Genomic DNA, 27,755 nt, shown 5'->3' on the forward strand with positions numbered 1-27,755 from the left:
ATTTTTTTGAATTTTGTGTTAATAATCATATTTCATGGTTGCTTTCTAAGAGGATAAGTGAGCCCAATATCTGTTTCCCAGGTGGATAAAGATCCCCTGGGGTAGGTAAGCACAGTCTCAGTCAGGCTCTCAGCAGCCTCCCCCGCCCTGTCTTCTCCCCTCCCTGTGGTCTTGCCTTGATTCCCAGCTCTGTCTGGGGCCTGAGTCTGTGTGGGTCAACTTCCCTCCAGAAACAAAGGTTTGCCTCTTAGTTCCCCCAGTTCCTGGCGCTTTGCCTGCTGAATGTCCATCCACTTTCAGTTCTATGTGCTTGCCATGGGGCCCACTGCTTATCTCAGGAAGAACACACAGAAAAGACATTCTTCTAATAACTAATTAATGTGCTATGATCTGTGCCTGAAGTAACTAACTTCCTTGGCCTAAGGCCTGGCAACCCAGAGTAATAAAATAAACAATAAATTGGCCTGGCAGCTGCTCTCTCCAACACAAACTGCCTCTTTGGAGTACAGTAGCTCTGTGTCCCTCTCGCCCTGGCAGCCTTCCTTGCTTCTGCTATTTTTTCTCCCTTCAGTGTTGCTCTGGCTGGTAAGTAGCCATGAGCCCCTCCTCTTTTGGACTCCTTAGCCCCCTGGTCACCATTTCTTGCTGTCCACTTTCTGTGACTTCTCTGTCTACTGATGGTAGAGGTGGACAGCGGGCTGCTCGAGACACTGAATGCTGCTGTGGCCTACCTGGACCCTGGCTGGGCTGAAGTACAGAGGCTCCCAGAGGAACCTAGGCTGAAACTTGAAGCTGTAGTAAGCCTTGGACTCTGGAGTGTGAACTTATTGGAGTTCCTGGGATGCAAGAGGGCACTCTGTTAAGGCTGATTCGGCTGGCCCTTTCAGCCTTTCACATTTCTTTGGTGACTCTGCAGTCTCCCCAAAAGACGAATGATTTGGCATTTGCCTGGAGCTATTCCATTGCTCACCCCAGAGCATCCCTAACAAGACCTTGGCTTTAAAGTATCACTACCCTGATCAAGATGGCTCTCTGGGACACTAAAGAGTTAAGGAAAAGGAGACCACCGTCCCAGGAGACACGCTGACCTGGGAGTGCATTCTGCTAGCAAAGGGACTAAAGTCCCCTGCCACCGTCTAAGGGTGATAGACGGCCTTTTGTTGGGGCTGCACAGAGACCTCACTGCCTCGTCCAAGTCCTAGTGGTTACTGAAGGGAGCAGAAGACCAGAGGCTGGGGGGATTGTGCTTACCTACTCCAGGGGCTTAGGGTTCACCTAAGTCACACATCTGGAGAGCGTTGGGGAAGGCCACCTTACTCAGACCCTCTGGAGCTCCTGGAGCAGTTGATCATTCACCTCTACCTGAGAAGTGACCCCTCTGGAGACAAGTCTGTACTCCGTTCCCATTGGCTGTGGGACAGAGGCCTGACCCAGTGTATGTCAGTAGGACCCGGAGAAGAGACTGAGTTAGGAAGATGAATTCCCAGCAGGCTACCCATCCTCTCTGGCCCTTGTTTCCGTTATCTGTCTCGTGTGGACATGAATGGGCAGCACCACCACACTCGGAGAGAAGGGGGGCATCCTGCCTGTCCATATCTCTGAGTACCAGGGGAGGAGCAGGATGCCAAGGCTGAGCCAGTAGTGCCCAGACCAGTGTAGCCACGAAATTCGTCTGCGGGAATCACCTCTTCCCATGACCGAGGTCCTGTACACGGAGGGCCGGGGAACACGGAGCTGACACCCCAACTTGACCATCCCCTTTGTGTCTGCGGGTGCATTACCATCTCCCTAAAACCCTGCCAGGCTAACAGAGCAAGGGTTATCCTGACCTCATTTTAACATGGAAGGACCCATGGCTTAGGGACCCCAAGATGCAGATGGGTAACGTGAAACCTAACATAGGCAGACAGTGGCATGTGCATAGACGACCTGTGAGGTAGGTGTGGTGTGTTTGGGAAAGGAGCTGCTGTGTAGGGCTGGGGTGAGAAAGACTCAGATAAGACTGTGTGGAGGAGGCATTGGAACTGGATTTGGAGACAGCTCAGAATGCGCCGAGTGTCTGCTGACAACACACACGGGCTCATTTTCTGTAATTGCTGCTGGTGTCATTGCGGGCAAATGGTCTGCTCCAGTTCTCCGCTTTCCCAAAACTCTTGCATATCGCCTCGAACTCTTTTCACTTTCTGACTTTAGTAGTTCAGATAACCAAGTGTTTTCCCATCCTACAAACTAAGTAGACCAAGGCTGTGCTGCTTTTACGCAGCTTGTCCAGGGCCCTGTGGGAGATAGATCACCCAAGACGGCGTTCATAGTCCGCAGCTGTGCAGAGGCCCTGAGCCCAGCCCGACGCCTTTGGAAGCAGCATCTGCAGCCCCCCCACCCCCGCCCCGTTCCTGCCCCTGGGCTGCGTCCCGGTGGCTGCTCACAGTCCTGGTCCCCCGTCCTGTGGAGATGGGTGCTGGAAAGGCAGGCTGGGTTAAGACCATTGCCTCCACGCCTTACCCTAAATACTTAGGTCACCAGCAAAGCAAGCCACATACTTGATTGCCAGTTAAGCAGGGCATAAAAACATGAGGAAAATGTCATGAAATAATTTTACTTAAGAAACACGTGAAGAAAAAAATAGTCCTTATGGGAAAAACCAGAAATGCATCAGATTTCCCCACACATACTTTATGGTTTAGCATTTATTTATTTTGCATTACATGGTCCAGGAGATGGGGCACCGAAATCTTTTCAGCTCTTAGGACCCCTAAATACGTTAATTTTGCCCTGCAATTGGACTTGCTATATCTTGATTTCTCCGCTGCAAAACTGAAATAGCATTGCTGTACCATAGAGCAGGGAAGGCTGGTAAAATGCAATGATCTAGGTGGACAGTGTTGGCTACACGGCGAAGGCCCAGCCTGTTCTGACCCTCCTTGCTCCAAGTATCCCCATCTCAGCTGGTCCCACCCAGTCTAGAATTAACTTTTCCTTTTTTACACAGCTATGAGAATGTTTTCACATGGCAACAGAGGCGATCTGTCTCTCTCTCCCCCAAAAGAAGCAGTGCATGAGATTCCTCAATAGCTTTTCCTCTCTGGACACAGTGGTGGTTTTGTCTGAGGGGCACCCTGTGCCACAAGCCACACCCAAATGGCCCTGAGAATTCACCCAGCCCCAGGCTCTCTGCCTTGGCCTCTGACTGTGGCCCTGAGCTTGCTGGTAGCCTCCTTAGGCTGTGTTTCTCCATACCCAAATGGTCAGCAAGGCTTGGGTCATGTGAGCGTAGCAGGACAGGAGGCCCTTGCCCAGCCGCCTCAGGCGGTGGCTCCAGCACTTCCCAGGAGGCTGACCTGTGAGGCTGGGCCAGTGGCCCTTTGTTCCTCTGCTGAGCACAGCACGTCTCCCAGGGCTGGAATTCGAGATCTCTTCAGTGCCTGGCCTACTTTACTCAGGGCCTTTTTGAGGCTGTCTCGGTGGTTTCCACCCCTCTCTCGATAGCCAGCCGGGCACTGGAACTTTTGGCGGTCCCTCTCACCCGTGGATCTGCACAGGACGTGTCCGCCCAGCGTTCCCTGCCCCACATCAACACACCGATTCTCGTGGGGAATGTGGCCCCACCCTGCCGTTCCTAAGTGACAGCGCACAGGCCCGGGGTCTCTCCTGTCACCTGTGAGCAGCAGCTTCTGCAGGCCACCCACAGTCACCGAGGCTGGACTGTACACCCAGGGGCTGTGGTCATGGAGATGCCCGTGTCCCTGAGTTTGCGGGTCCAAAAGCCACCTGCCTGCTATAAGTGATGCACAGCGTGGGGAAGTCATTCACCTTTGGTCTTTTAAAACAGGGAGATCATTTGGGTGCTAGGTAGTGACAAAATAGTTACCATGTGTCACAAATTTAACCCTTACACCATCCTACAAAGTGGGTTCTCTTATTAGGGCCATTTGACAGGGAAGACCTCAACACTCACATTGCAGTAGATGTGAAGATGCAATGTGCTAACCCATGACACATTTATAATGCCTGGTACGTGATGCCCTTGTGGTAGAGGAGGGTGTTGAGGTCACACTGGCCAAGTAGATGGCCCCCCATAGCTGGAGAATCCAAGACGGTATCCCTGGGCTGCTGAGATCTGCGTTCCCTAGGAGGCCCCTAAAGGAAGCACGCACAAGAAAGCTGGAAGTACCATCCAAGGTACACCTGTCACCTTTATGCTCATCACAGCCCCAGTGCCAGCTCTCAGAATGACCCTCTGGCTGGAGGAGACCCTGCCATGTGGAGGAATGAGGGGCTTCCCCAGCCACATAACACCTGCGTGGCTCGAGGGGGGCCAACCTCCCAGGCCGCAGGGCTCCAGGCTCTGACCAGATCAGCAGCTTCCTCAGAGACTACGGTTGGCACAGCGCCCCCACCAGCTCCTTGGGGACAGGTCACATAGCAACCCAGCTTAACTGCCAGGGAACTGTGGATTGGAGCACATCTCCACGCACTTCCCAAAGGCAGACACTTCCCAAAGGCAGACGTAGCCTGCTGAGGTCCCAGAGGAAAGCCAGCCCACCGTGCTTTCTCTCTCTCTCCTGGGGGGGTCACAGGGTGGCAGGGTGCTGTGGCTTGGGCCGGGAACACCTGGCCTTGTGGCCCAGCTGTGTCCCGTCTGTCCGTGGGCCTGGACCACTGATTTTTCAGTTGAAGAAAGAGGAAGAGTAAAGGGTTTGATGTCACACTCATAGGGACTTGAGTTCTAGCGCTGTCCCTAAGCTGCCTGACTTTGGGAGAGCTATACAACACGTTTCATTTTCCTTAGTACCTACCTACATGACCAGTGTGGGGTCCAAAAGAGAAGGTGCTGTTCAGCTGCTTGTAATAGAGTGACCTGGTATGTGGGCATGCTGTTGCATGGCAATGGCTATTACCAGGAGCGTGAGAGGTTGGTAAGGAGTAAGTTATACTCCCTTCCCTGACTGCATGTCTGAGTCAGACGGGAACCTTCTAAAAAGTAGCAGTTGCTACGCTCTCTCCCCTGACCAAGCAGATCAGAACTTCTGAAGTAGAGCTCTGGTGCCTTCAGCTAGTCCTCCATACGGACCTCCCTCCCCCTCACCTCTCTGATTGACACGGTGTGCAATGCCTCACTGCCAGCTTTCTTCCACGCAGGCAGTGCAGATCATTAACCCATCAGTAAGGTCTGCACTAAAGATTTGTAATAATTCACATAGTGGAATTCACTATGAGGAGTGAAGTAGAGCCCAGCTGCTCTCTTTCAGACATCAGATGTAATCTTCATAAACATCACAGGATATGCAGATTCCCGCCTGCCTGCTGCACAGCGTCCTCTGTGGTTAGAGTAGGCACCCTTTGGGGGCAGGGCATGTGTACGTACAGTTGTTGATACAATAGAAAAGCATCCGTCCGTACAAATAAATTTGGGAGCTAGAGAGATGGCGTAGAGGTTAAGGTGCCTCCTACAAGGCCAAAAGGCCCAGTTCTATTTTCCTAGGACCCACATTAAGCCAGATGCACAAGGTGACACATGCATCTGGAGTTCATTGGCAGAGGCTATAGACCCTGGTGCACCCATTCTCTCTCTCTCTTTCTCCCTCTCTCTCTCTCTCTCTCTCTCTCTCTCTCTCTCTCTCTCTCTCTCTCCTTTTGTCCCTCTGTCTCTCTTTCTCAAATAAAGATAAAATATTTGAAAAATAAATAAATTTTGACACCTCTCTAGGCAGAGCAGGTCAAAAAACAAAGCACAGGGGTTTGGGGAGGTGATTCAACAGTTAAAGATGCTTATTGGAGGCAGGTGTGACATATGCCTTTAATCCCTGCACTGCAAAGCAGAGGTAGGAGGATGGCCATGAGTTCAAGGCCACCCTGAGACTATATAGTGAATTCCAGGTCAGCCTGGGCTAGAGTGACACCCTACCTCAAAAAAAAAAAATTAAAATAAAAAAGAAAGAACACACATCTGGGCACGAAGCACATGGATTCACAATGCCACATACAGAAGCTAGAGGGGGACCCAAAAGGTTGGAAGTTCCCTTTTCATAATGTACCCTTCACCCTGTATTTACATTAGATCCTGTACAAGCTGTGTTCACTTCAGGTGAGCAGTCATGTATATAAACAGTGACTATGAGGAGCCAGAAGGGTCTATGCACAGTCTGTTTCTATGACTGGGCAGGAATTTCAGCCGGTTTTCTTCATTTCCGAAGTCTGCAGGAATCAACTGCAATCCATGCTGTATTTCTAAACCCAAACCTTTCTTTCCTTCAGTCCCCCTCCTGCTGATGCAGGGGGCAGGAAAGGACCAAGAAAAACAGAGAGTAATTGAAATTCCACCTTCTGCAAAGTTCTTGGGTTCGGGAGCTCTTGCTCCCCTCCCCCCACCCGTGGCTCATGTCTTGCCAGCTGTGTAGTGGACACTCCACGGTGGCCTGTGAGTGACATCCTTGCGGATGACTGCACTCCTCTCTGCCAGGTACCTGCTGGAACAGGATTTCCCGGGCATGAGGATCGGGCCCGAGCCGACCACTGACTCCTTCATTGCTGTGATGCAAGGGGATGTGGAGGGAATCATCCCTGGGAACGCGCTGGTGGTGGATCCAAAGAAACCCTTCAGGAAACTCAACGCTTTCGGCAATGCCTTCTTGAACAGGTGAGTGTGGAGAGGCTCTCACTGTGGGCTGGGCTCCTTGGAGTATAGGAGGGAAGACAACCCTGAGGCTAGTCCTGGGAGCCTCTGGGCCTTTTCCATATTGTTCTTTTGACCACCCCTTGCTGGGAACATGACTGAGTCAGTCACCATAGAGGGATATGGGAGCTATAAATGCTGGGTTGATTCCTCCAGAACAGTGAGCAGAAAGCTCTGCTCATGATCACATGACCCTGGCCTGCGCCTACCTCCAAAAGTGTCCAAGGATATTGTCTGTTTCCCAGCTCTTGACTGGATCATGGCTGGGACTTGTACCTAACTGGAAGAGGACAAAAGGTTCTTCTTATTTCTGCATGTTTTCCTTTCTTGGAAAGAACCCTGGATATAAGGGGAAAGCCTTGGGTTTGAGTTCTGACTCTTGTACTAAACTTCTAGTATGACCACGGACAGGTCACCCCCTTCTCCTGGGACAAATTCAGGCCTGCAAGTACCAAGGCCATCGTGAGAATTATTTGAGTGGAGAAAGCTCTAGAGAGTGTTTGGCAAGCTGATCTGGGCCTTCACAGTGTTATTATGCTTAACTGGAATGTAAACCAATCCCCTGATCACACGTGTGCTGGAAAGAATATAGGCTTTGGCTCCAGATGGACCTGGGTTCATGGCCCTCCTTGTACTGTGGATCTTGGACAAGTTGCCAAATTTTCTAAGTCTGACTTTTCTTCTATGTAAAGTAGGATAATAATAACAATATCTTCAAGGAGTTCAGAGAGAGGTGAGATGTTGAACTGAAAGTACTTCATGTCTGGAACACAGTAACCCACAGAAATGTTAAATTATGGTGATGTGATCATTATTGCGGGGTTTTTTTTTTTTTTTTAGTTTGATTCTCTAATTATTCAGTGAGCAAAATGAATGCCCACTGTTGAATTTTTCAGCTCTAGAAATCACGGCCCATTGCCCCAAGGATTTACAACATCTCTTATCCTGTGAATTTGTTTCTCATTTTGCCTATAGCAACATGCAGCCAGTAACTCTCGGAGACAGGGAGGGGAACAGGGGTCTGGAACATGTGTGGAATGCCTGCTGCTGGGACATGCTCCCAAAGCAGGGACAGGAAGCCTGGTCCTGTTGAAAAATCACCCTTGGAGATCTGGCCTTGCAGGGAGAAGTCTGAGGGTACATGTGTGGCTTCTGTGTAGCCAGAAACAGAATCAGCGTAAGCAGATTGGGGTGATAGTGGTACGCTGTGACAGAGCCCTTGAGTCCAGGAGTGTCTCTGATACCTGGAGCCAAGTGCAGAGGTCGCAGCCCGAGGTGAAGGGAAAGTTAGGCACCCAGGATGCTAAAAACACAGCAAAGGGGGAGAGGCTGATGGAGAAGACTGAGCAGGGGCACCTGGGGGCGGGGGGGGGGGGGCATGATGTGTTTGATTCTGGATGTTTGCAGGCCGCAGTGAGTGGCTGGGATTAAGCTAAGGTGTGTCTCCCTCTAAAGCAGAGATGCGCTGCCCCCAGATGAGAGAGGCTCCCCAGACACACAAGAGGCAGTCTCCCAAAGCGCTCAGAGCAGGGTCAGTGGTTAACCCCACTGCTCACAATGATAATAGTGTTCTGCGTAATAGCATATGGTCTGCTATGATAACAGATGATGTGTAATTGCCATTGTAACTGGTGCATTCCTGAGACAGGAGCCACCTTTATGTCATTGTCCAAACCCAGCAGGTCTCACTCAGTCTGTGGTCAGGCATTTTGAAATCAAGAGGAGTGTGTGTCGGTGGGGGGGGCGGGGTGTATTTGAGCATGAGGTGGGTTGTATGATTTACCCTGAGTAAAAACATTGAGCCTCTTTCAATATTATTGTCTGCATCTATACAATACAATTTGCAAAGCCTCTCTACCCCCAGTCTGTGCCTGCAAATATGTAAAGAAAATCCTAGGGAGAGAACAGCACATATCGAGCGGGTAGCTGTAATTGAGTACCGTGGTTACATTTCAGGAACGGCATTGTGGGGGAGAAGGGTGGAGAGAGACATCTATAAAGGGCTGGGGAGATGGCTCCATGATTAAAAGTTCCTATTGTACAGGAAGACTGACCACTAGAGTTCAGAGCCCCAGAGCCCACACAGGGCTGGATAAGGCACAGGTCTGTAATCCCAGTGTCCAGTAACGGGAGGCAGAGTTGGAGGAATCCAGAAGCCTATGGGCCAGCGAGTCTGTGCATTGGCAAACAAGGGAGACACTGTCTCAGACAGAGTGGAAGGCAAGGACTCATACCCCAGGGTTGTTCCCTGACCTGACCCCCACACAGGCACCCTTGAATACATGCAGACACATGCTTATGCACAACTTAATAAAAAGAGTAATGTGAAAATATATGAACCCGTGTGAAGAGAAAAACAAATACGAAATGTGACGCTGCTGAGGGACTTGGCCTCTCTGTCTTTCAATCTGTGATTTTGGGGAGGGTCCCTGGCCCTGGGGATCTGGGTAGTGCTGGCCTGGAGCGGAATGCAGGAAGGAGAGCAGTGTGGCAGTAATGACGGTGAGGTGCTAGGGGATGAAATTCATGGCTTTCTAAAAATATTTTATTCATGGAGAGATGGCTTAGCATTTAAGGCACTTGCCTGCAAAGCCTCAGGACTCACGTTCGACTCCCCAGATCCCACATAAGCCAGATGCACAAAGTGGCGCAAGCACTCAAGGTCCCACGTGCACACGAGGGGGCGCGTGTTTCTGGAGTTCGATTGCAGTGGCTGGAGGCCCTGGCATGCCCATTCTCTTTCATCCTTCGGCTTTGCAAGCAAGTGCCTTAACCTCTGAGCTACCCCTCCAGCCTGGAATCCATGTTTTATTCCAGGTTCTGGGTTGACAGTGGCATGGGTCAACTCAACAGAGGAAATGAGGCCGAGTCCAGTCTTGGTCCACTAGCAGGGTAGAGTAGCACTGAGAGGCCGTTGCAGAACAGCTGGCATTTGACATGGGCATGACATGGTGGGCTAGTGACAGTGGAAAGGTAAAAATGGGCATTCCAGTTAGAGGAAACTGAAAACAAAGAGAAATACAAGCAGGGAGGGATGAAAGAAAGGGGCTCTGTGTGGGACCCCCTAAATGGTGTAGTAAACTGTATGACTGTGCCCAGGAGCACTCACCACTGAGACGGGGGCTGGCTGGGAGCCGCCAGGCATGCCTTCTGGAAGGACAGCGGGCATCAGGGGGAGCCCCCTTCCACGCGGTGCTGACCATAGATTCCCGTTAGCTCTGTGGATGCCACCAAGCAGGCCCGCGTCCCATGCCAGGCAGCGTTGCATTCCTGCTCCTCCTGAGTGAGGCGGCACTGCCGTCCTAGTGTTAAGTCTAGCCATTAGCTCACCGTTAAGGTGCCCAGATGCGTTCTGCTGGCCAGCCCCAGTGCCACCTCCTTGGAAGCCATGTCTGTGCCTGGGTCACTTTGGACTGTTGACTGACTTCAGAGTGCCAGCCCCCATTGCACCCCGAATTGCCTGTGCTACAGGAGCAGGGATGGAAATCAAAGAGGCTCAGCGTTCCCAACGGTGGGGGGCTCACAGCACGAGCCCTGGCTACCTCAGACTTACTGAGGAGATATCAAAGAGCAGACCTCCAGGCCACCCTGGCACTCTGTGTGGTCTGGTGCAGGCTCATGGCTCTCTGCTCTTGCACTGAACAATAGGCACTTGCAGATGAAGACACATGTGGGAGACTACCTCTGAGATCAAGGGAGACCTGCCTCTGTGTGGGTACCTCGAGGCTCCCCCCGCCCCTGTGCAAGAGGAGGCCCTTTGGATTGGCCGTCAGGGTCAGCCTCCACTCAGTCGAGTCGCTCAAGGCGGGAGGTAGATGGCCAAGGACGACTGAGAGCTGGGAACACAAGTGTCGTCGTCAGCACGTTGTTGCTGGGATGGACATCCACACAGGCACGGTTAATGGGAAGAAGGGATTTATTTCAAGCTGACAGACCCGGGGGAGGTTCGGGACGGTCCACTGATGGCGGAAGAACCGCTTAATTCCATGCATCCAGGTGGAGAGAAATCACCGAGCATTCAGCGACACAAGCAAGCGCATGCCAACACCAGCAAGCAGAGACCCACCCGAGCTCAAACTCTCTCCAGTGGACCTTTGGGCTGGGATAAGATCTGGCTCCTGTGATATGCCCCCTCTAGCAGGCTGCTGGAGACTTAAGCAGGAAGGTTAATCTTTTTTTTTTTTAATTATTTATTTATTTATTTGAGAGCGACAGACACAGAGAGAAAGACAGATAGAGGGAGAGAGAGAATGGGCGCGCCAGGGCCTCCAGCCTCTGCAAACGAACTCCAGACGCGTGCGCCCCCTTGTGCATCTGGCTAACGTGGGACCTGGGGAACCGAGCCTCGAATTGGGGTCCTTAGGCTTCACAGGCAAGCGCTTAACCGCTAAGCCATCTCTCCAGCCCAGGAAGGTTAATCTTAATGACAATAAAAATAATACCTGAGGCTATGGGAGACTTGCATTCAAACTACCAAGCATCAGGCCAGGGCTTTGCTCACACAGGAAGTGGGGGGGAGCAGCCGTGCCTGCCAGCCAGCGTTTTACCACACTCACCTGAGTACAAGCGTCCTGAGACGGAGCATGGCAGGGACAAGAGGACCAGGCTTCAGCCGTTGGCTATGCCCCATTCCCAACAGGTCCACGCCGGTGACCCTCTGGCACAAGGGAGAGCCAGGCTAGGGACCGGGGAAATTGCCCTAACAGCCCACTGCACCCACCCTCTTGCCATCTGCGCAGGTTCGTGTGTGCCCAGCTGCCCAACGCCGTGCTGGAGAGCATCAGTGTGATCGACACGCCAGGCATCCTCTCCGGGGAGAAGCAGAGGATCAGCCGAGGTAAGCAGCATGCAGGCCGGGTGGAGGCTCTGGGCCGCCTGATCACATTCGGATCGGTTCCGTCGAGTGTATTTGCTTTTCTGCATCACAAGAGATGTCTTACAGTCTCATGGCAGGCGGGCGCTCGTCTGCTGAGGGAGGCTGTTTTACCTGGGGCCGTCCTAGGCAGGGGCCAGCCGATGAGTTTGGGTCCTGCGGAGCTCAGGAAAAGGCTGGTCTTTGTGTTCTCTTCGGGAAAACGGCACATCAGTGCGGCCTGCACATGGTGTTAACCTGTCCTCTAAGAGGCGTCTGGCCTGGCTTCTCATGTCCCTGCAGCGCCTCCCCTGCCCGGGGTTTGCCATCCTGCCAGGGAGGCGCTGCATCCAGAGAACGTGAGCGCCTCGGAGGGGGTTCACAGCACCCTCGGGCCGTGCACGGAGGGAGCCGGGCATGTGAGCGCACTTTGAAAACTTCACTACAGATAAATACGGGTCATTTCTTTAGGAGGTCACCGGCCTGGTGGACCGGAGCTGGCGCTGACTGGCAGTTCTGTCCCTGCTAAGCAAGGTGACCTTGGGCAGGGATCCTTACCTCAATGTCAAGGGAAACCAGTTTGGCAGGGTTGCTGAGGGCTAAAGAGTACTGGCAGAGATGCACAAGGGGACACAGGCATCTGGAGTTCCTGAGCAGCAGCTGAAGGCCCTGGTGCGCCCATTCGGTCTCGCTCTCTCAAATAAATAAATAAAATAAAATTTTAATTTTAATTTTAAAAAAGAAGAATACTGGAGAAAGTGGTTCTGCCTGGCATATAGCAAACATCCAGTAGGTCTGGGGTGTTAGAGATCATCATCATCACCACTATGGCCACCACCACTGTCCTTTCCGCACGGCATCATCACCATTGTTTGCTTCTAGCACCAACATGCTAGGCTGGTGCTGTGAAGACAAACCCAGGGCTCCAGGCCACCCACCAACCCCAGCTTCTCCTGGCATACTTTCTCTGTGCCTCTCGGGAGCCCTCTCCCATTTCTGGCTTTGACCTTGTTGAGACAAGGTCTCATGTAACCCAGATTGGCCTAGAACTCTCTAGGTAGCTGAGACCGGGCCTTGAACTTCTGATCTTCCTGCCCTTTCTCCCTGGTGCTGGAACTACAGGCATTGGCCGCCATGCCCAGCTACCCAACCCTTTCTGTGCCACGAATTGTATCTCTGACATGAAGTACAGCCTTGGGATAAAGGGCTGGAGCCAGATCGGCACCCGAAAGTCAGCCTCTTTGAACTGGCAGTTTGCTCTGGGAAGTGGCCAGGGCTCTCTCCTACGCTGACCTCAAGTGGTATCTCCCTGTTGCCTTGAGGAGACCAGAACCAGGGAAGACATCACACACTCCAGTGACCCAAGTGCTGGGGAGCGGGGGAATGGGGAGCATTGCCCATGTCCACAGCCCCATGTTCTTCCTCCAAGCCGTAGACCCAGAGTTCCCGAATGAATCTACATACACACAGGCTCCCTCCCTCTCCTCTCTGTGCCTCGGAGGCTCCAGGTTGTGACTCACCAAAGGGGTTGGTGTAGAGATCAAGTCAGCACAGAGACCTTGACCCCCTTACTATCCTGGAAAGGTAACTCCCCAGGCTGGAACCCAGAAAAATGTGATCCCTGCTCAGAATGTTCTGGAACAAGGTGCATCTTGTGTGGAAAACTAGAAGAGGCACCAGGGAAGCCAATTCCAGGAGGTCTCAGGCCAAAACGTGTCTCTCGGTGAAATGCACTGGAGTGGGCAGGAGAGGCGGGCAGGGAGGAGTTCCTGGAAGTGGCAGGATGTGCCCGGCCCGGCTCATTACTGGGAAGCAGCAGGGATGCAGCATCCTCCTGAGGACTCCGGAAGCCTTCATGTCCTCTCCCTTGGGAAGCACATTTCCTGACTGCATCCCAGCTGGGAACCCCTGCCACCCCTTCCCTTGAAACGCCACCCCCGGCCTTTGCACCCCCACTCCCTAACTCACTAACAGCCTGAAACCCCATGGCCTGAGGCAGGGGCGCATCTGGAATGACAGCCTGGTCCTCTGAAGGCCTGCGATGAGTCTGCAGAAACCACACTTGGTGGCTGCTCCCAGTAGACACCCTGGGTGGCATTGGCCCCCATTGTTAGCCAAACCCTTCCCTGTCTTGGAGCTGCACACCTTTGCGCTTCTCTTTCTCCAAAATGCCTCTAGGGCTTGACAGAGACGTTCAAGGGCTCGAGGGGACATGCTCTATGCCCACCGCAATAAGTGTGGGGCTTGAGGTTGTGGGGCTGAGAGCTCTGGGCTCTGCGTGGGCTTAGAACTCCCCAAGCCAGTGGTTCTCAAGTTGCCAGTTCTTGTCTACAATTAGCAAAGAATTGAAAAAAACAGACATGAAGGGTAAATTACGAGAGTAGAGAAATAAAGCAGAAAAGCTCCCAAGTTATGAAGGGTCTCCCCGCCCCCAACTTGGAGGGGTCCCCAGAGGGAAAAGGGGGGAAACCAGAAACTCTACACAGCAGCTTGGAACAGGACTGTTTATAATCAGGCATCTAATGAGGATGAGCCTCATTGTAAAGTTCAAGTGTGTATGGAAGACTTTGATTAGTCGGAGGGCCCGGGAGGGGATCACAGACCCGGGAAGGACTGGCCAGCTGGGGCCCACGTCAGACTAGTGAGTTCCGGGCTCACCCAACACTAAGAGCTAAGAAGAAAATGTGCGCCTGGGTTCGGGGCCTGTAATTGCCACCACCTGGCCTGGCTGTGTGAGCTTGAGCAAGCCTTCAGCCTCTCTGCAGCCCCACTCCCTACTCTCTAAGACGGGCTTGTTCTGTTCCAAGGAGGTTTGCTATGCTCCAGAAAATCCTAAGCACAATTCTCCTTCATTGTTGCTGCCTTGTACTGCATTTCAGCCTGAGAGGGAAGCGCCGGGTGATTAAGGGGTGGCCTTACTTATTGGGTTTGTCTCATTGATTTTCTCCTTCCGGATATTACTCAGAAATGCTCTCTCTTCCCAGCCTCTGTAGCCTGGAGGTAGGAGCCACAGCTCCCTGTAGGCTGTCCAGGCTCCTGCCTGGAGCCTGCCCGTCAGCTCCCTGGGTGCCAGCAGATAAACAGCAGAAATTCTGGGAAGAGCCACGTCTGTGTCCAGACTCCCCTCGCACTGGCCCTGGACTCAGGGACGGTGCCGTTGGAGATGCTCAAGAGAATGTACTGTGGTCTCAGAGCCCTTCCTGGGAGCAAGCAGGAGAAGGGCTGGTCACCGGGCGTACCTCGCATCCTGACCTTGGGGCTGTGTCCCACTCAACGCCCTCCTCCCGCTGAATGGCAGGTGTGGTTGCTATGACGTAATTCCGGAGTCTTCGCTCAGCCAGCCATTTGTCCTCATCTTACAGCTCACGCTTGCCCAAGGCCACCCAGAAAACAACTGCTTCCTCTGCAGGCACGTCTGTAGAGAGGTTGTGGGGCTGAGAGCTCTGGGCTCTGCGTGGGCTTAGAACTCCCCAAGCCAGTGGTTCTCAAGTCGCCAGTTCTTGTCTACAATTAGCAAAGAATTGAAAAAAACAGACATGAAGGGTAAATTACGAGAGTAGAGAAATAAAGCAGAAAAGCTCCCAAGTTATGAAGGGTCTCCCCGCCCCCAACTTGGAGGGGTCCCCAGAGGGAAAAGGGGATAAACCAGAAACTCTACACAGCAGCTTGGAACAGGACTGTTTATAATCAGGCATCTAATGAGGATGAGCCTCATTGTAAAGTTCAAGTGTGTATGGAAGACTTTGATTAGTCGGAGGGCCCGGGAGGGGATCACAGACCCGGGAAGGACTGGCCAGCTGGGGCCCACGTCGGGAAAGGGGGAAGAGTCAGCAAGCTGCTCCTTATGGCCATCTTGAATCAGACTGGATCAGACTGCATTGCTAGTCTCTCACAGGCCAGGGCTTCATCCATGTTCTTTCGGGCCTGTGTCCCTAGCTGATTATCTGCAAAAGGAAGCTGCCTGGCCCCTAGTCTAAATCCGAGGTTATCTGGACTGTGGAGCAGCCAGGAGTTGAGAGGGAGTGGGAGAGGAGCCCGCAGACTCATTGCTTCTGTCTCATGGGCTTTGCAGCCACACACCCCGGAGGAGGCTTCTGGCAGCGCCCTGTGTCAACTGATAGCGACTCTTCAGAGCTTGCAGAAGTGGGAAGATGAACAGGAGCCCTTGTCCTTAGGATGTCATAGGAAAGCTCCCCTCGCTTGCTCCCGCAGTCCCCATATCCCCCCTCCACTCCATCCCAGCTTTTGAAAGGCAGGTCGGGGTGGCAGCGAACAGGGCTGACTCTAGAGCCACCTTCTGGATTTGAATCCCAGTGCCACCACCTACCAGTGGGGTGACCTTGGGAGAGTTACTTTTCCCCACTGTGACTGTGGCTACTCATCTGAAAACTGACGCTATGGGCTGGAGAGGTGGCTTAATGGTTAAGGCGCTTGCCTGAGGACCCAGGTTCAGTTCCCTGGTACCCTCGTAAGCCAGATGCACAAGCTGGCACATGCGTGTGGGGTTCGTTTGTAGTGGCTAGAAGCCTTGTTGCACCCATATTCTCCCTCTCTCTCTCTCGTAAATAAATAATGTGTACAAAGTTTAAAAAAAAAAACTGGCACTGATATTAGTTTCAGCCTCACAGGGTGATCGTGAGGAAGAAGGAGTTGATGACTCTGAAGCACCAGGCATGGTGGGCACCTAGCAAACGTGCCAGTGCTGAGCATTAGCCGTCACTGTCGTTGTGGACCGGTGCTCATGCAAGTGTGGTCTGCAGACCAGCAGCAGCAGCATCTGCTGGAAGTAGGTTAGCGGGGGGCTGGCGAGATGGCTCACTGGACGACGTGGCCGCTGCACGCGCAGGAGCACCTGAGCTCGCACCCCCAGAACCCGCACAAAGACAGCGCACTGTGGCACCAGCGTCTGCGACCCCAGCCTGTCTAGGTCAAGAAGGGAGGTAGAGACAAGAGGGTTTCCCAGGAGCTCGTGGGCCAGCCAGCCTGGTGGCTAGCGCAGCGGTGAAAACGGTGAGCAACGCGAGGCCCTGCCTCAAGCGAGGTGGGTGGCAAGGACCAGCACCCAGAGCTGTTCTCTGACCTCTGCATGTGCCCTGGGGCGTGGGTGCACCCACACTCATGCACATGAACACACCTACACAGAGAGATGCCTACCTAGCTCCTAGGGATCAGAAACTCGGCACGAGGGGGATCAGCCTCCCGGGCCTTCCTGAGACTCTGAGTGAGGTTGGCTTGTGAGGAATTGCTACTGAATGCCCTTGCCTGGATTCTGGCCTCGCTTCCTGAGGCATGGCAGGAACCAGTGCCTCGTTTCTAATGGCTTTCTGTCAATAACTTCCATGGACTCTGGGTCTCCAGAGTATGTTCCCTGGTAACCTTTGTGCTGTTGGAAACCGTGATGGCCGGTCATACCAGAAGCCCAGTGAAGGACTTCTACCCAGATGCCAGAGCTGCGTCATGTGGGATGGTCAGAGAAAAGGCCTGGGAGCCCTGCTGGGCTCACTGGAAAAGTCCGGTCCCTCTACTCCCATCAAGTGCTGTGCGCCCTTGCACAAGTTACTGGACCCCTTTGAGCCTCTTCCTCTGCCCCCCCCCCCAGTGTGGTGGAAGAGGATCAGAGGCACGGAGAGATAAGAGCGCTTCCTGTCCTCTGTGTCTGCAAATATACAGACCACTGGAACAGCCCGTCCTCTGAGTTAGACGTTTCATCACTCTGACAACTACCTAAGACAAACAATTTGAAAGGAGAAAAGATTTTTTTTTTCTGTCTCATGGTTTCTGAAGTTTCAGTCCGTGGTTCCGTTGTTTCTGGACTAGGGTAAGACAGATCATCATGGTGGAGCAAAGTTGCTCACCTTTTGGGAGCCAGAAAGCAGAGGGCAGGGGGGAGAGGAAGGGGCTAGGGGCAAGACCTGTCTCCCAGGCGTGCCCTTCCCAGCAGCCCACTTCCCTTGACTAGGCACCGCCTCCCAGTTTTCCACTATTTCTCAATAATGCCGACATATTATGAGTCCGTCAAGGGCTGAGTCCACTATATGATCGAGTCCCATCAGCCAGCAGTCAAGCCCCCGCTGGGGAAGCGCTTCCTGTCCAAACCACCCTCTCCCTGATCCCTCGCTCCCTGGTGGTGAGCAGAGTGGGTGCTCCGGGGCTACTAGAACCAGCCAGAAATGAAGCAATGCTAGGTAACCAAGGTGTGGCTGCCCGAAGTCCTTGGAAAGAACCCCGTACAGAGTAGCATTTGGCAACTGTGGGCTCTAGCAAGAGTAAGGAAGGAAGGAAGCTTGGACATCTGTAGGAGAACAAGTACTTTGCTGTGTCACAGGAACTCTGACTTTACATGCAGACGGGTCTGGTCTGGACGCTCATCAGGGCCTTCCATCTTCGGTCATGCTGCTTGTCGGCCTTATAAAGAGTGTCTGAGATTTTACTCCTACCTGTATTCCCAGCACTTGGAAGACTGAGGCAGGAGGATTCTGAATGTAAGACCAGCCTGGGCTGCATAGCAAGACCTTTTCTCAAAAGAAAAACTACAGAAGCTTAGTGTCCTAAGTTCCTTTTCTAGCCGGACCCCTGGCACTAGCTTAAATTCATGAAGGGAAGAACTGGGCAGTACCTAGCTTGATGCTTATAATAATATCCTGCATTGGCTGAGTGTCTGCTACGTGCATTTAATCCCCATCATTCTATTAACTAGATACTTCCTAATGCCCATTTTTCACATACACATATGTGGTATATGTCATGTGTATGTATGTGAGTTACATGGATGTGCAGGTATATGTGCACATATGTTTGTGTGCATGCAGAGTCCAACATTGGATATCTCCCCCAATCACTCTCCAGCTTGTTTTTTAAAGCAACATTTCTCACTGAACATACAAGTCTCCAATTTGGCTGGACTAGCTAGCCAGAAAGCCTAAGGATCCTGGCTGCCATGCCTCCCCAGCCCCGGGATTGCTGGCACACACTGTCATGGTAGAGACACTAACCCTGGTCTTCATGCTTGTGGGTCAAGCACTTTACTCACTAAGCCATCTCCTCAGCCACATAATGCTCATTTTAAAAAATATTTATTTACTTATTTACATACTTACAAGCAGAAAGAGTCAGAGAAGAGAAGGAGAGGGAATGAATGGGCACACCAGGGCCTCTTGCCACTGAAAATGAACTCTGGGTGCATATATATGCCACCTTGTGCATCTGGCTTTACGTGGGTACTGGGGAATGGAACCTGGGGCATTAGACTTTGCCGGCAAACACCTTAACTGCTGATCCAGCTCTCCAGCCCATTACTTTTTTTAAAAGATGACAAAATACTAAAGAGGGCTGGGAATGTAACTCTGGTAAAACACTTGTAATAGCATACATTAGATCCTGGGTTTGATACTCACAACAAAAACATACAACAGACATGCATATATTCACCAAGGGACACTGGCTATTTGCTCAAGGCCAAACAAGTAGAGAGAAGTCAGGAACAAAACTCGCATCTGGTTTCCAAGACCTTGTTTCTAAGGCACCAGACTTCTCCCTAGCCCCATCCCCCAAGCTCTTCCCACTGACTGTCCCTCTGCCACAGGGTATGACTTTGCGGCTGTCCTCGAGTGGTTTGCTGAGCGTGTGGACCGCATCATCCTGCTCTTCGATGCCCACAAGCTGGACATTTCCGACGAGTTCTCAGAGGTCATCAAGGCCCTCAAGAACCACGAGGACAAGATCCGAGTGGTGTTGAACAAGGCCGACCAGATCGAGACCCAGCAGCTGATGCGGGTGTACGGGGCGCTCATGTGGTCCCTGGGGAAGATCGTGAACACGCCAGAGGTGATCCGGGTCTACATTGGCTCCTTCTGGTCCCACCCCCTCCTCATCCCCGACAATCGGAAGCTCTTCGAAGCTGAAGAGCAGGACCTGTTCAGGGACATCCAGAGTCTACCCCGCAACGCCGCCCTGCGCAAGCTCAACGACCTCATCAAGAGGGCTCGGCTGGCCAAGGTGAGGCTGCCCTTGGGCACGTGGAAGGGGAGCACTGCCTGCCTGCCTGAGTGCCCTGTACCCACGGCGTGTGCCACGCTTACTCAGGCCTCCAAGGCAGGAGGGGTGGTGGTGGTGACCAGCCAGCCCCACGCTTACGACCTGACTCATCCCAAGCCTTCATGGCCTCTAGGTGCCTCTGTCCTCAGTGGTAATCAGAGAGGGCTGATGCAGTCAGGCGCGGCCACAAGGGTAGATTCCACCTCACAGAGCCAGATGCCTTGCGTGCACGAACAGGCACCATCGCTGCGTCTGTCCCCACAACTGCTGTGACCTCCCATTTGTTCCTTGCCCAGCCAAGCACTGTGAGAGGGCCAACGGCGACACAGTCTCAGAAAGGGAAACATGAAGAAGAGAGAGAGGAGCTTCTGGGAGGAGGAGGAGGAGGTTCTTTTGGGAGGGGCTGGTCCAGGGTCTTGATGTGAGGTTGCTCCTGGCCCCCGTTTGTCAGGTCCACGCCTACATCATCAGCTCTCTGAAGAAGGAGATGCCATCAGTGTTCGGGAAGGACAACAAGAAGAAGGAGCTAGTGAACAACCTGGCAGAGATTTATGGCCGGATTGAGCGGGAACACCAGATCTCTCCTGGGGACTTCCCCAACTTGAAAAGAATGCAGGTAATGATGGCTTGGGGCCCTAGCGGGAGGGACACTGTCGTATGAGCTGGCAACCAGACAATGGAGGAGGGTCCCTCGAGGCAAAATTCAACCCAGAAGTGAAGGCAGGGAGATGGCAATAGACCTGTACTCTGTGCCCAACAGTTTTAATGTGACGGGTAACTTGGCAGAGCCTGGAGAGAAACGCTGCTGGGGCCCCAGAGACAGGTGTGTGGGATGGGGTTGAAGATCACAGTTAACCTTCCAACCGTACCGGGCGTAATGGAAAGGAAACATGGATTAAGTCCTCAGGCTCTTAGGTGCTTGGGTTTGTCTCTGGGCTCCTCCTTAGGAGCCGTTTAGGACACGCACCACAGACAGGCAGGGAGCCACCATCTTTGATGCATGCTGTAGGTTTCTATTCTGAGCCAAAGGCTGTCACTTTGGATTTCTTGTGGGTTTTCCCCAAAGCCATCCCAGCGGGGAGCATTTTTATCTCCTTTTTACAGAAGCAGCAGAGAGCTTAGCATTTTCCCAGCATGGGGCCCACACAGGCCTGAAGTAGAAAAGCCAGGCCCTGTGTCCAAGGCCCAGGCTAGAGGGTACCATGCCCCAGGGACTAGACATCCTGTGCACCTTCATTGCATCGCACAGCAGTCTACAGAGAATCTTGCGTGCAGCTGCTGCAGACTCAGTGAGCGAGCGCCAGTACAACTCAGTGAGGTCCTTTCTGCCAGGCCTTTAGCACAAAGCCCTTCTCTGCTTCTGGCTTTGTCAGGTGAGTTGATCCCAGTAGGGGGTACCAGGGCATGAACGCACAAGACCTCCACTCTGAGCAGCTGTTGAACTTCTTGAGACTCTAGAATCCCATCAACATAAAAGTTCTTTTAAAAAAAATGGGGAAATAGAAAATTAAATAAAAAATAACAGCAGCCTCAAATAGGCACTTTCAGTTTCCTATCTGATAAAAAGTAAAAGAAACTGATTTCTGCTTTGTTCTGCACATACAGCTATTGCTTGTAGGATACAGCGCAAGCTCCTTAGTATACGATGAACAGCCAGCCCATCAGCATTTAGCACCAGGGCTGGGGAGGTGGCTCAGCAGTTAAGGCACTTACCTACAAAGCCTAACAACCTGGGCTCAATCTCCCAGTACCCATGTAATCCAGATGCACAAAGTGGCACACGCATCTGGAGTTTGTTTGCAGTGGTCAGAGGCCCTGGCACGCCCATATTCTCCCTCTCTCTTTCTCTCTCTGCAAATAAATAAAATACTTCAAGGAAGAAAAAAGATTTAAGGCTGGAGAAATGGTTTGGCAGTTAAGGCACTTGCCTGCAAAGCCTAAGGACCTATGTTCGACTCTCCAGATCCCAAGTAAGCCAGACACACCAAGGTGAGGCAAGCACAAGGTCACACATGTGCACTAGGTGGCGCACATGTTTGGAGTTCAGTTGCAGTGACTGGAGGCCCTAGTGTACCAATTCTCTCTCTCTATCTCTCTCTCATACAAATAAAATAGAAAAAGCTTTAGCTCTAATGCTGGTTTGTAGCTCAGGAGTAGAGCACTTCAATCCCAGCACTACAAATAAAGATGTTTATCTGTGATCATGGCATATTGTCTGTATGTATGGAAGCTCATTAAAACATTTATAAAAGGGAAGAAGTATGTGTTTTTCCACTGACCCCTTCACTCCTGGGCCTGACATGCATTTCCCATGGCTTTAACACAAAGTTTGGGTCTATCAGCCATCATAGTTCAGACCACTTGGTTCTTCGTTTCTCCTTCTGTTGAGAAGTCAAGGGTCTGTATGCAAACATTTGGGAAGACGACCTTAGCAAAGGACCTAATACCTCTTTTCACCTTAAGTGGTTCTATAGTCTCCTTAGTTTGCCAGTCCAATGCTCTGTTCTGTTAGGGGATGAATCAATAATGTGAACAGCTATGGGAGTGTAGGCCTGGACGTGGGGCCACCCACCCTGCCCCCTGGAAGTCACTGAGACCCGTGTTTGGGAACCCTCCTAGAAGTGAGCAGGCTAGGAGACACAAGAGAGGTTGGAGGTGGGTTGGAGGTAAGAAGAAGGCTTGCCCTCCACAGGGAAAGGAGAAGAAAATGAATTTCAGCTGGGGAGATTGCTCAGTGGTTAAAGGCACTTGTTTGCAAAGCTTGCACACCTAGGTTCTATTCCTCAGTACCCACGTAAAGCCAAATGCACAGTGTAGCACTTGTGTCTGGAATTGGTTTGCAGCAGCAAGAGGCTCTGATGTGTGTCCATGCCCTCCCTATAATGAATAAAAATATTAAAAGAAAAAAGAAAACAAATTTTGTTTGAAAAGAAAAGCCGTAGTAAAACCTAATTCCTCCTGTGCTAATTTTAATTTTGCTGTTGTTGTTTTTGTTTTTCTTTGCTTTGTTTTCCGAGTTAGGGTCTTGCTCTAGCTCAGGCTGACCTGGAATTCACTCTGTATTCTCAGGTTGGCCTTGAACTTACAATGATCCTCCTACCTCTGCCTCCCCTGGGATTAAAGGCGTGCGCCACCACGCCCAGCTCTAATTTTACAAAGGAGAAATTTAAGGGGCTACTCTATGGAATAACACTGGCGATTTAAATCTTAAGTCAATTTTTATGGGAATTCCCTTTCTTTCCAAGTCCCTGGCTTTGTTTTTCTTCCAGAAAAAAAAAACTTCAAACCAGCAGGCCGTCTTTCTGCTCCCCTCTCCTATTTTCATTATTTTGTTGCGTAGATCAGCTTGACCTCTTAAGCCTCGGCAGAAGGCGCCCTCCCTCACAAATGGAAGCCCTCCAGTCCCCGATCCTGTCTCCACCCTTCTCTTTCTCTTCCCAGGACCAGCTGCAGACCCAGGACTTCAGCAAATTCCAGCCCCTGAAGAGCAAGCTGCTGGAGGTGGTAGATGACATGCTGGCACACGACATCGCCCAGCTCATGGTGCTGGTGCGCCAGGAGGAGACGCAGCGACCCGTCCAGATGGTGAAGGGCGGAGCCTTCGAGGGCACCCTGCAAGGCCCCTTCGGGCATGGGTACGGGGAGGGGGCCGGGGAGGGAATAGATGATGCCGAGTGGGTAGTGGCCCGGGACAAGCCCATGTACGATGAGATCTTCTACACCCTGTCCCCGGTGGATGGCAAGATCACAGGCGCTAATGCCAAGAAGGAGATGGTGCGCTCCAAGCTGCCCAACAGTGTGCTGGGCAAGATCTGGAAGCTGGCCGACATTGACAAGGATGGCATGCTGGATGATGAGGAGTTCGCCCTAGCCAACCACCTCATCAAGGTCAAGCTGGAGGGGCATGAACTGCCCAGCGAGCTGCCCGCCCATCTTCTGCCTCCATCTAAGAGGAAAGCTGCTGAGTGATGGATGGAGCAGGCAGCTTCAGATCAGGAAGGTTAGAGGATCTGAAGGCACAGGCATGGTGACTACACCCACGCACACACCTGCACATGCACACACACGCTCACACGTACACCCTGACAGTCACACTGCACGTGAGAAGGGCTAATCCTTTTTTGGATGCCTCTGCAAGTTTCTGGAGTTTGTAAAGGGGCGGCTGCACCCTCAGGTCCCACGGTGTAAGCCTGTGTCTCCAGTCTCCTTCCCTCTTCCCTCCGTCTCCCACTCCCGGAGACATGAAGCAATTCACTAGCCCACAGATGGCATCCACCCAGTTCCCCAGTGCCTCCATACCCAGGATCTGAGCAGATGGGAAAGGCTTTTCATGGAATAGGCAGTTTGCTTTATTTTCTATGCTTTTATTTTTCCTCTTTGGCTTCCTAATAAGAAATCTACTCAGGGGCTGGGAAACATGCAGGGAAGGGAGCGGCAGAGGGGAGAGGGGAGAGACTTTCCAAGATGAAGCCTCTGCCTTTCACTGCAAAGCTGGTTTTGAACTCTGCCTGCACTTCATGCCCAAGGATCTCAGAGGGAAGGAGTGAAGAGAAAACATTGGTAGGAAAGAACAAGGAAGCCACCCCGCCTTCTTTTTGAACAGTGGGATCTGGTCCATGGGTTTTTGTCAGGTTTGTTTTCTCCCCCTGGCCTGGGACATTTGGATGGTCATACTTGCCTCTCCCATCCCAAGCCTCTCCCGTGTGCCAGGGAATGTCATAGGCACTTCATGTACATAGGTCAGTGTGGCCTTCCCTAATGTCCAGGCAGGTATGGAGCAGTCCCTTACTGTTCCGGTGAGAGGTCTGACTCACAGATGATAGGAGACCTTCCCAAACTCACAGAGGTCACACATTCAAAGATTCCAAGTCAGGGATTGATTGAGACCCACAGACTTCCCCCAGTGTCCCTACACGACCTAGGTGTCACTTAACTGATGGCAAAGCACAGACAACAGTCTGAGCATGTGCCCGTGCCCCCCCCCATGCCCACCCACAGCCTCCCAGAGCAGCCAGGCAAAGAGACAGGGCTCGCCAGCATTTGACGGCCCATCCTTATGGCCATCTGCCATTCCATGGAAACAAACTGTGCCTTCTGGCTCTGTGCCCCATGTACCTAGCTTCACAGAACTTCAAGCCATCAGGAGAGTGGGCTGGCCCACTGGCTGTTCATGCCAGGCCCGTCTCGGCCTCCCACCCACCCGCCTGAATCCTATGAGCTCGTGTGCAGCCACTGGCCCCTAGGACCTTGTGCTGGTTCTCCGAAGGACAATGGTCAAGGTCTGGATCCTGTTCCCCGGGACTGTTAGCACCCTTGACACAATCCACATGCGCAGTACCCTGCCACACTCCTTGTGGAGTCTGTCCCAGCTTGCTCCACAGCGACTTTGTCTGCTCTGTTCCTGCTGTAATGGGAAAAAAAAAAAAAAACATGTATAACTTACTTGTATCCGTGTTCAGACTGTAGCAACTTCTGTGTAGCTGTGGCGCGCTCACGGCTGCGGGGCGCTTCTCGTTGGCGTCCACGTCAGTACAGCGCGTGTCCTTGGGCACGCTTGCAGCCATCGCTCATCATTCCATGGAACGGGACTCTCACCTGGGGCTCCCGGTCGCATCTTTGGAAGAAAATGGATCACCGGGGCCACCGGAGGTCAGCCTGGACTCACGGCCTGGTGGCCTGGCGCTCCTCTGCCTTGTGGCTCCCCACATGCGCTGAGTGGAGATACTCCCCGAACTTCTGGGCTTCCTTCTACCAACGTGCACTCCTCTTCTGAGTGACCGGCAGAGAGGTCTCGCCTTCTCTGGGGACAGCCTCAAGGCGCCAAGTCCAACAGAGGGACCAGTGCTCTTCCCTATCTTGTTTGGGCTAAAGGGGAAACAAGGAGGAAGTAGAAGTGAAGTCTCTGTCTTACTTTGTTTGTTGGTGCGTTTTGTTTTCCAAGGTAAAGTCTCACTCTGGCCCAGGCTGACCTGGAACTCACTATGGAGTCTCAAGGTGGCCTCGAACTCACAGCGATCCTCCTACCTCTGCCTCCCGAGTGCTGGGATTAAAGGCGTGCGCCACCACACCCAGCTCCTGTCTTTTATCGTAAAGGAAAGGGGAGTGTGTGAGTGACTCCTGTCCCTAACCACCACTTGGACACTCAGACCGTGACTCAGCCACCTTGTCTTCCAGACCACTCAGGAGAGATGAGGCGGGCACGGGAACTCCATGGTTACTCTGTCCTCTTCCTCCCGAGAGCAGGACCCGTGCTTGGGGCTCCTCCGTGGAGGACGACACAAGTGTGGGGCACTGTCCCTGGGGCGCCACCCCCTGTCTCTAGCTGCTGCGGCCTACTGACCTCGCCAAGGCTCTGAAGGCTTGGGGAGATCTCTTGCCTCAGCCTGGGGGACATTTCGCATGGAAAGGAGAGACATCGTGGTCGTTACATGACAGGAACCCCGACTACATCTGGCCCCTTGGTCCTCTCTCCCACACTGTCCACCTGGACCACAGATCTCATCAGTGAGGCAGGGACCCCCCACCCCAGTCCTGGCCCAGTGAAACTTGCCCCTGATACCAAAGCGTTACATTCTGACCAAAGAATAGTCATGTGCACGTGCAGGTGGTACTGCTGAGCCTGTGTGGGTGTGGGGCTTTGTTAGCAAAGTGGGGAGAAGGTGTCCTGAGTCGTCCTCACTAAGAGACTTCGTGTGTGAGTGAGCTCCTCAGAATGGGCCAAACTGTCTGGGGACAAGAATGAGCTTGTCCCTCCCTGAGAGACACGGACTGGCCTCTACATATTCAGCCTAGAACTACGGCTTGTCCTTCCACTACCCATCCTTCACCTTCAAGACCCCGAGCACACCCCACATAATGGCTCTTAGGAAAATTCTAGAGATTTACTATTTGAATCATTGAGAATAATAAAGTTCTTCCATGTGGTTGGTATTGATCAACTTCGTAGGCAATCAAAGAGCTCACAAGCGAGTGAGGAAATGAGGCATGTGTAAAACACAAGGAGGGAGGGATTTTGCACATGGGGGCAGAGGAAGACATACCCAGCTGTTGGGACTCATGAGAGTCAGGATGGTTTCAAACCAGAGTAAAAGGTGGAGGGCAGAGGAAAGCCGGGGTGAAGCTGGACACTTGAAAAAACATAGGTATTGAGAACTGGGCTCTTGTCTTCCCAGGGCCGCACAGGCACATGTGTATCAGTTGGAAAAAGAAAAACTACAATACCCAGAGTGCATTGCACCCAGGTTCAGGAGATGATCTTGGATCTTGCCAGCAGATACACTCAGGGGAAGCTACACAGGCTGGAGGTGAATCTAGCAGCCACAGCAGCTTCCTGGCCTTGCAGCTCCTAAAGCACGTCCAGGAAGTTAGCTGCAGGTCTTGTTTGTGAAGTGATGACACAGTGGCCAACACTGGTGGACATCATTATAAAAAAGTTCCACCAACCACATCATGTTTGCCCACCTAATCCTGAGCACTCCCGAGATGTGCAGAGGGGACTTGGGCTGCAGCAGGGTGTGGGGGTCGGGGAGGGACACCCTGAAGTGTGCTTTCTGGATAAGTGAAGAGGAAAGAACATGGCAACCTTTCCCAGAGCAAATGACACTAGTCTTTCCAAAGCAAAAATCCCTGTTTATGAATCCATAGGGACAAGAAGCATACTTGCAATGTCCAATTCTGTACAATACGGACAGATGAGCTCCCCTTAAGCACTGCCTGAGGGCCAGCCCCCCATCTCCGTCCCAGCACCGTGCTAGTGGCTACGGCTGGAGGGCGGGTTGCCACATAAACCCACTGCATAGAGAAGAGACTAGAAAGAGCAGACGCTGGGCCATCAGGCTACCTGAACTCCAGACTGGAGACATAATCCATGTGACTCTCTGCACCTCCCCTAAGTGGAGGCTATCTCTGTCTTCAGGGCTTTTATGAAGCTAGAGAGACCAGGATCATAGGTGGAAAAGTTCCTCATTACCATGAACATCAGAGCTCGGCCAGAGGAACTTTGTTAGGTCAAGGATGGGAAGCATTCAAGCCACGCAAGGGCCGCGAGGAAGACAAGGCTTGAGGAGATGAGGGAGGTCTGGGTAGAGCCATGCCTACAACACAGAGAGCTGGAAGGTGCGCAGAAGCCACGGAAGTACTTGTCAGGGTACCTGTGGCCCCGGACTCAGTCCTGAGTCCCTTCCTGTCCTCTGAGCC

General features: G+C 52.4%; 1 protein-coding gene across 1 annotated transcript; it reads left to right on the plus strand.

Annotated features, from left to right (window-relative positions):
• The first annotated feature begins 4,871 nt into the window (after positions 1–4,871).
• Ehd3 (EH domain containing 3) lies at positions 4,872–26,497 on the plus strand. Its single transcript, XM_045149213.1, has 6 exons — positions 4,872–4,912; positions 6,461–6,637; positions 11,413–11,510; positions 19,108–19,520; positions 20,011–20,175; positions 23,001–26,497. Exons 1-6 carry the CDS (start codon positions 4,872–4,874, stop codon positions 23,526–23,528), a joined length of 1,422 nt encoding a protein of 473 aa, XP_045005148.1. The 3' UTR covers positions 23,529–26,497.
• The last annotated feature ends 1,258 nt before the right edge of the window (positions 26,498–27,755 follow it).

Source organism: Jaculus jaculus, chromosome 5 (genome assembly GCF_020740685.1).
Source record: "Jaculus jaculus isolate mJacJac1 chromosome 5, mJacJac1.mat.Y.cur, whole genome shotgun sequence".
Taxonomy (NCBI): domain Eukaryota; kingdom Metazoa; phylum Chordata; class Mammalia; order Rodentia; family Dipodidae; genus Jaculus; species Jaculus jaculus.

Excerpts from the sequence above, each read along its gene's own strand:
- Ehd3 (XM_045149213.1), top strand. The coding sequence starts at position 4,872 with ATGCTGTTGCATGGCAATGGCTATTACCAGGAGCGTGAGAG. Across the intron at positions 11,511-19,107 it reads GAAGCAGAGGATCAGCCGAG|GGTATGACTTTGCGGCTGTC; the intron begins GTAAGCAGCATG and ends CCTCTGCCACAG. Across the intron at positions 19,521-20,010 it reads AGAGGGCTCGGCTGGCCAAG|GTCCACGCCTACATCATCAG; the intron begins GTGAGGCTGCCC and ends CCCGTTTGTCAG.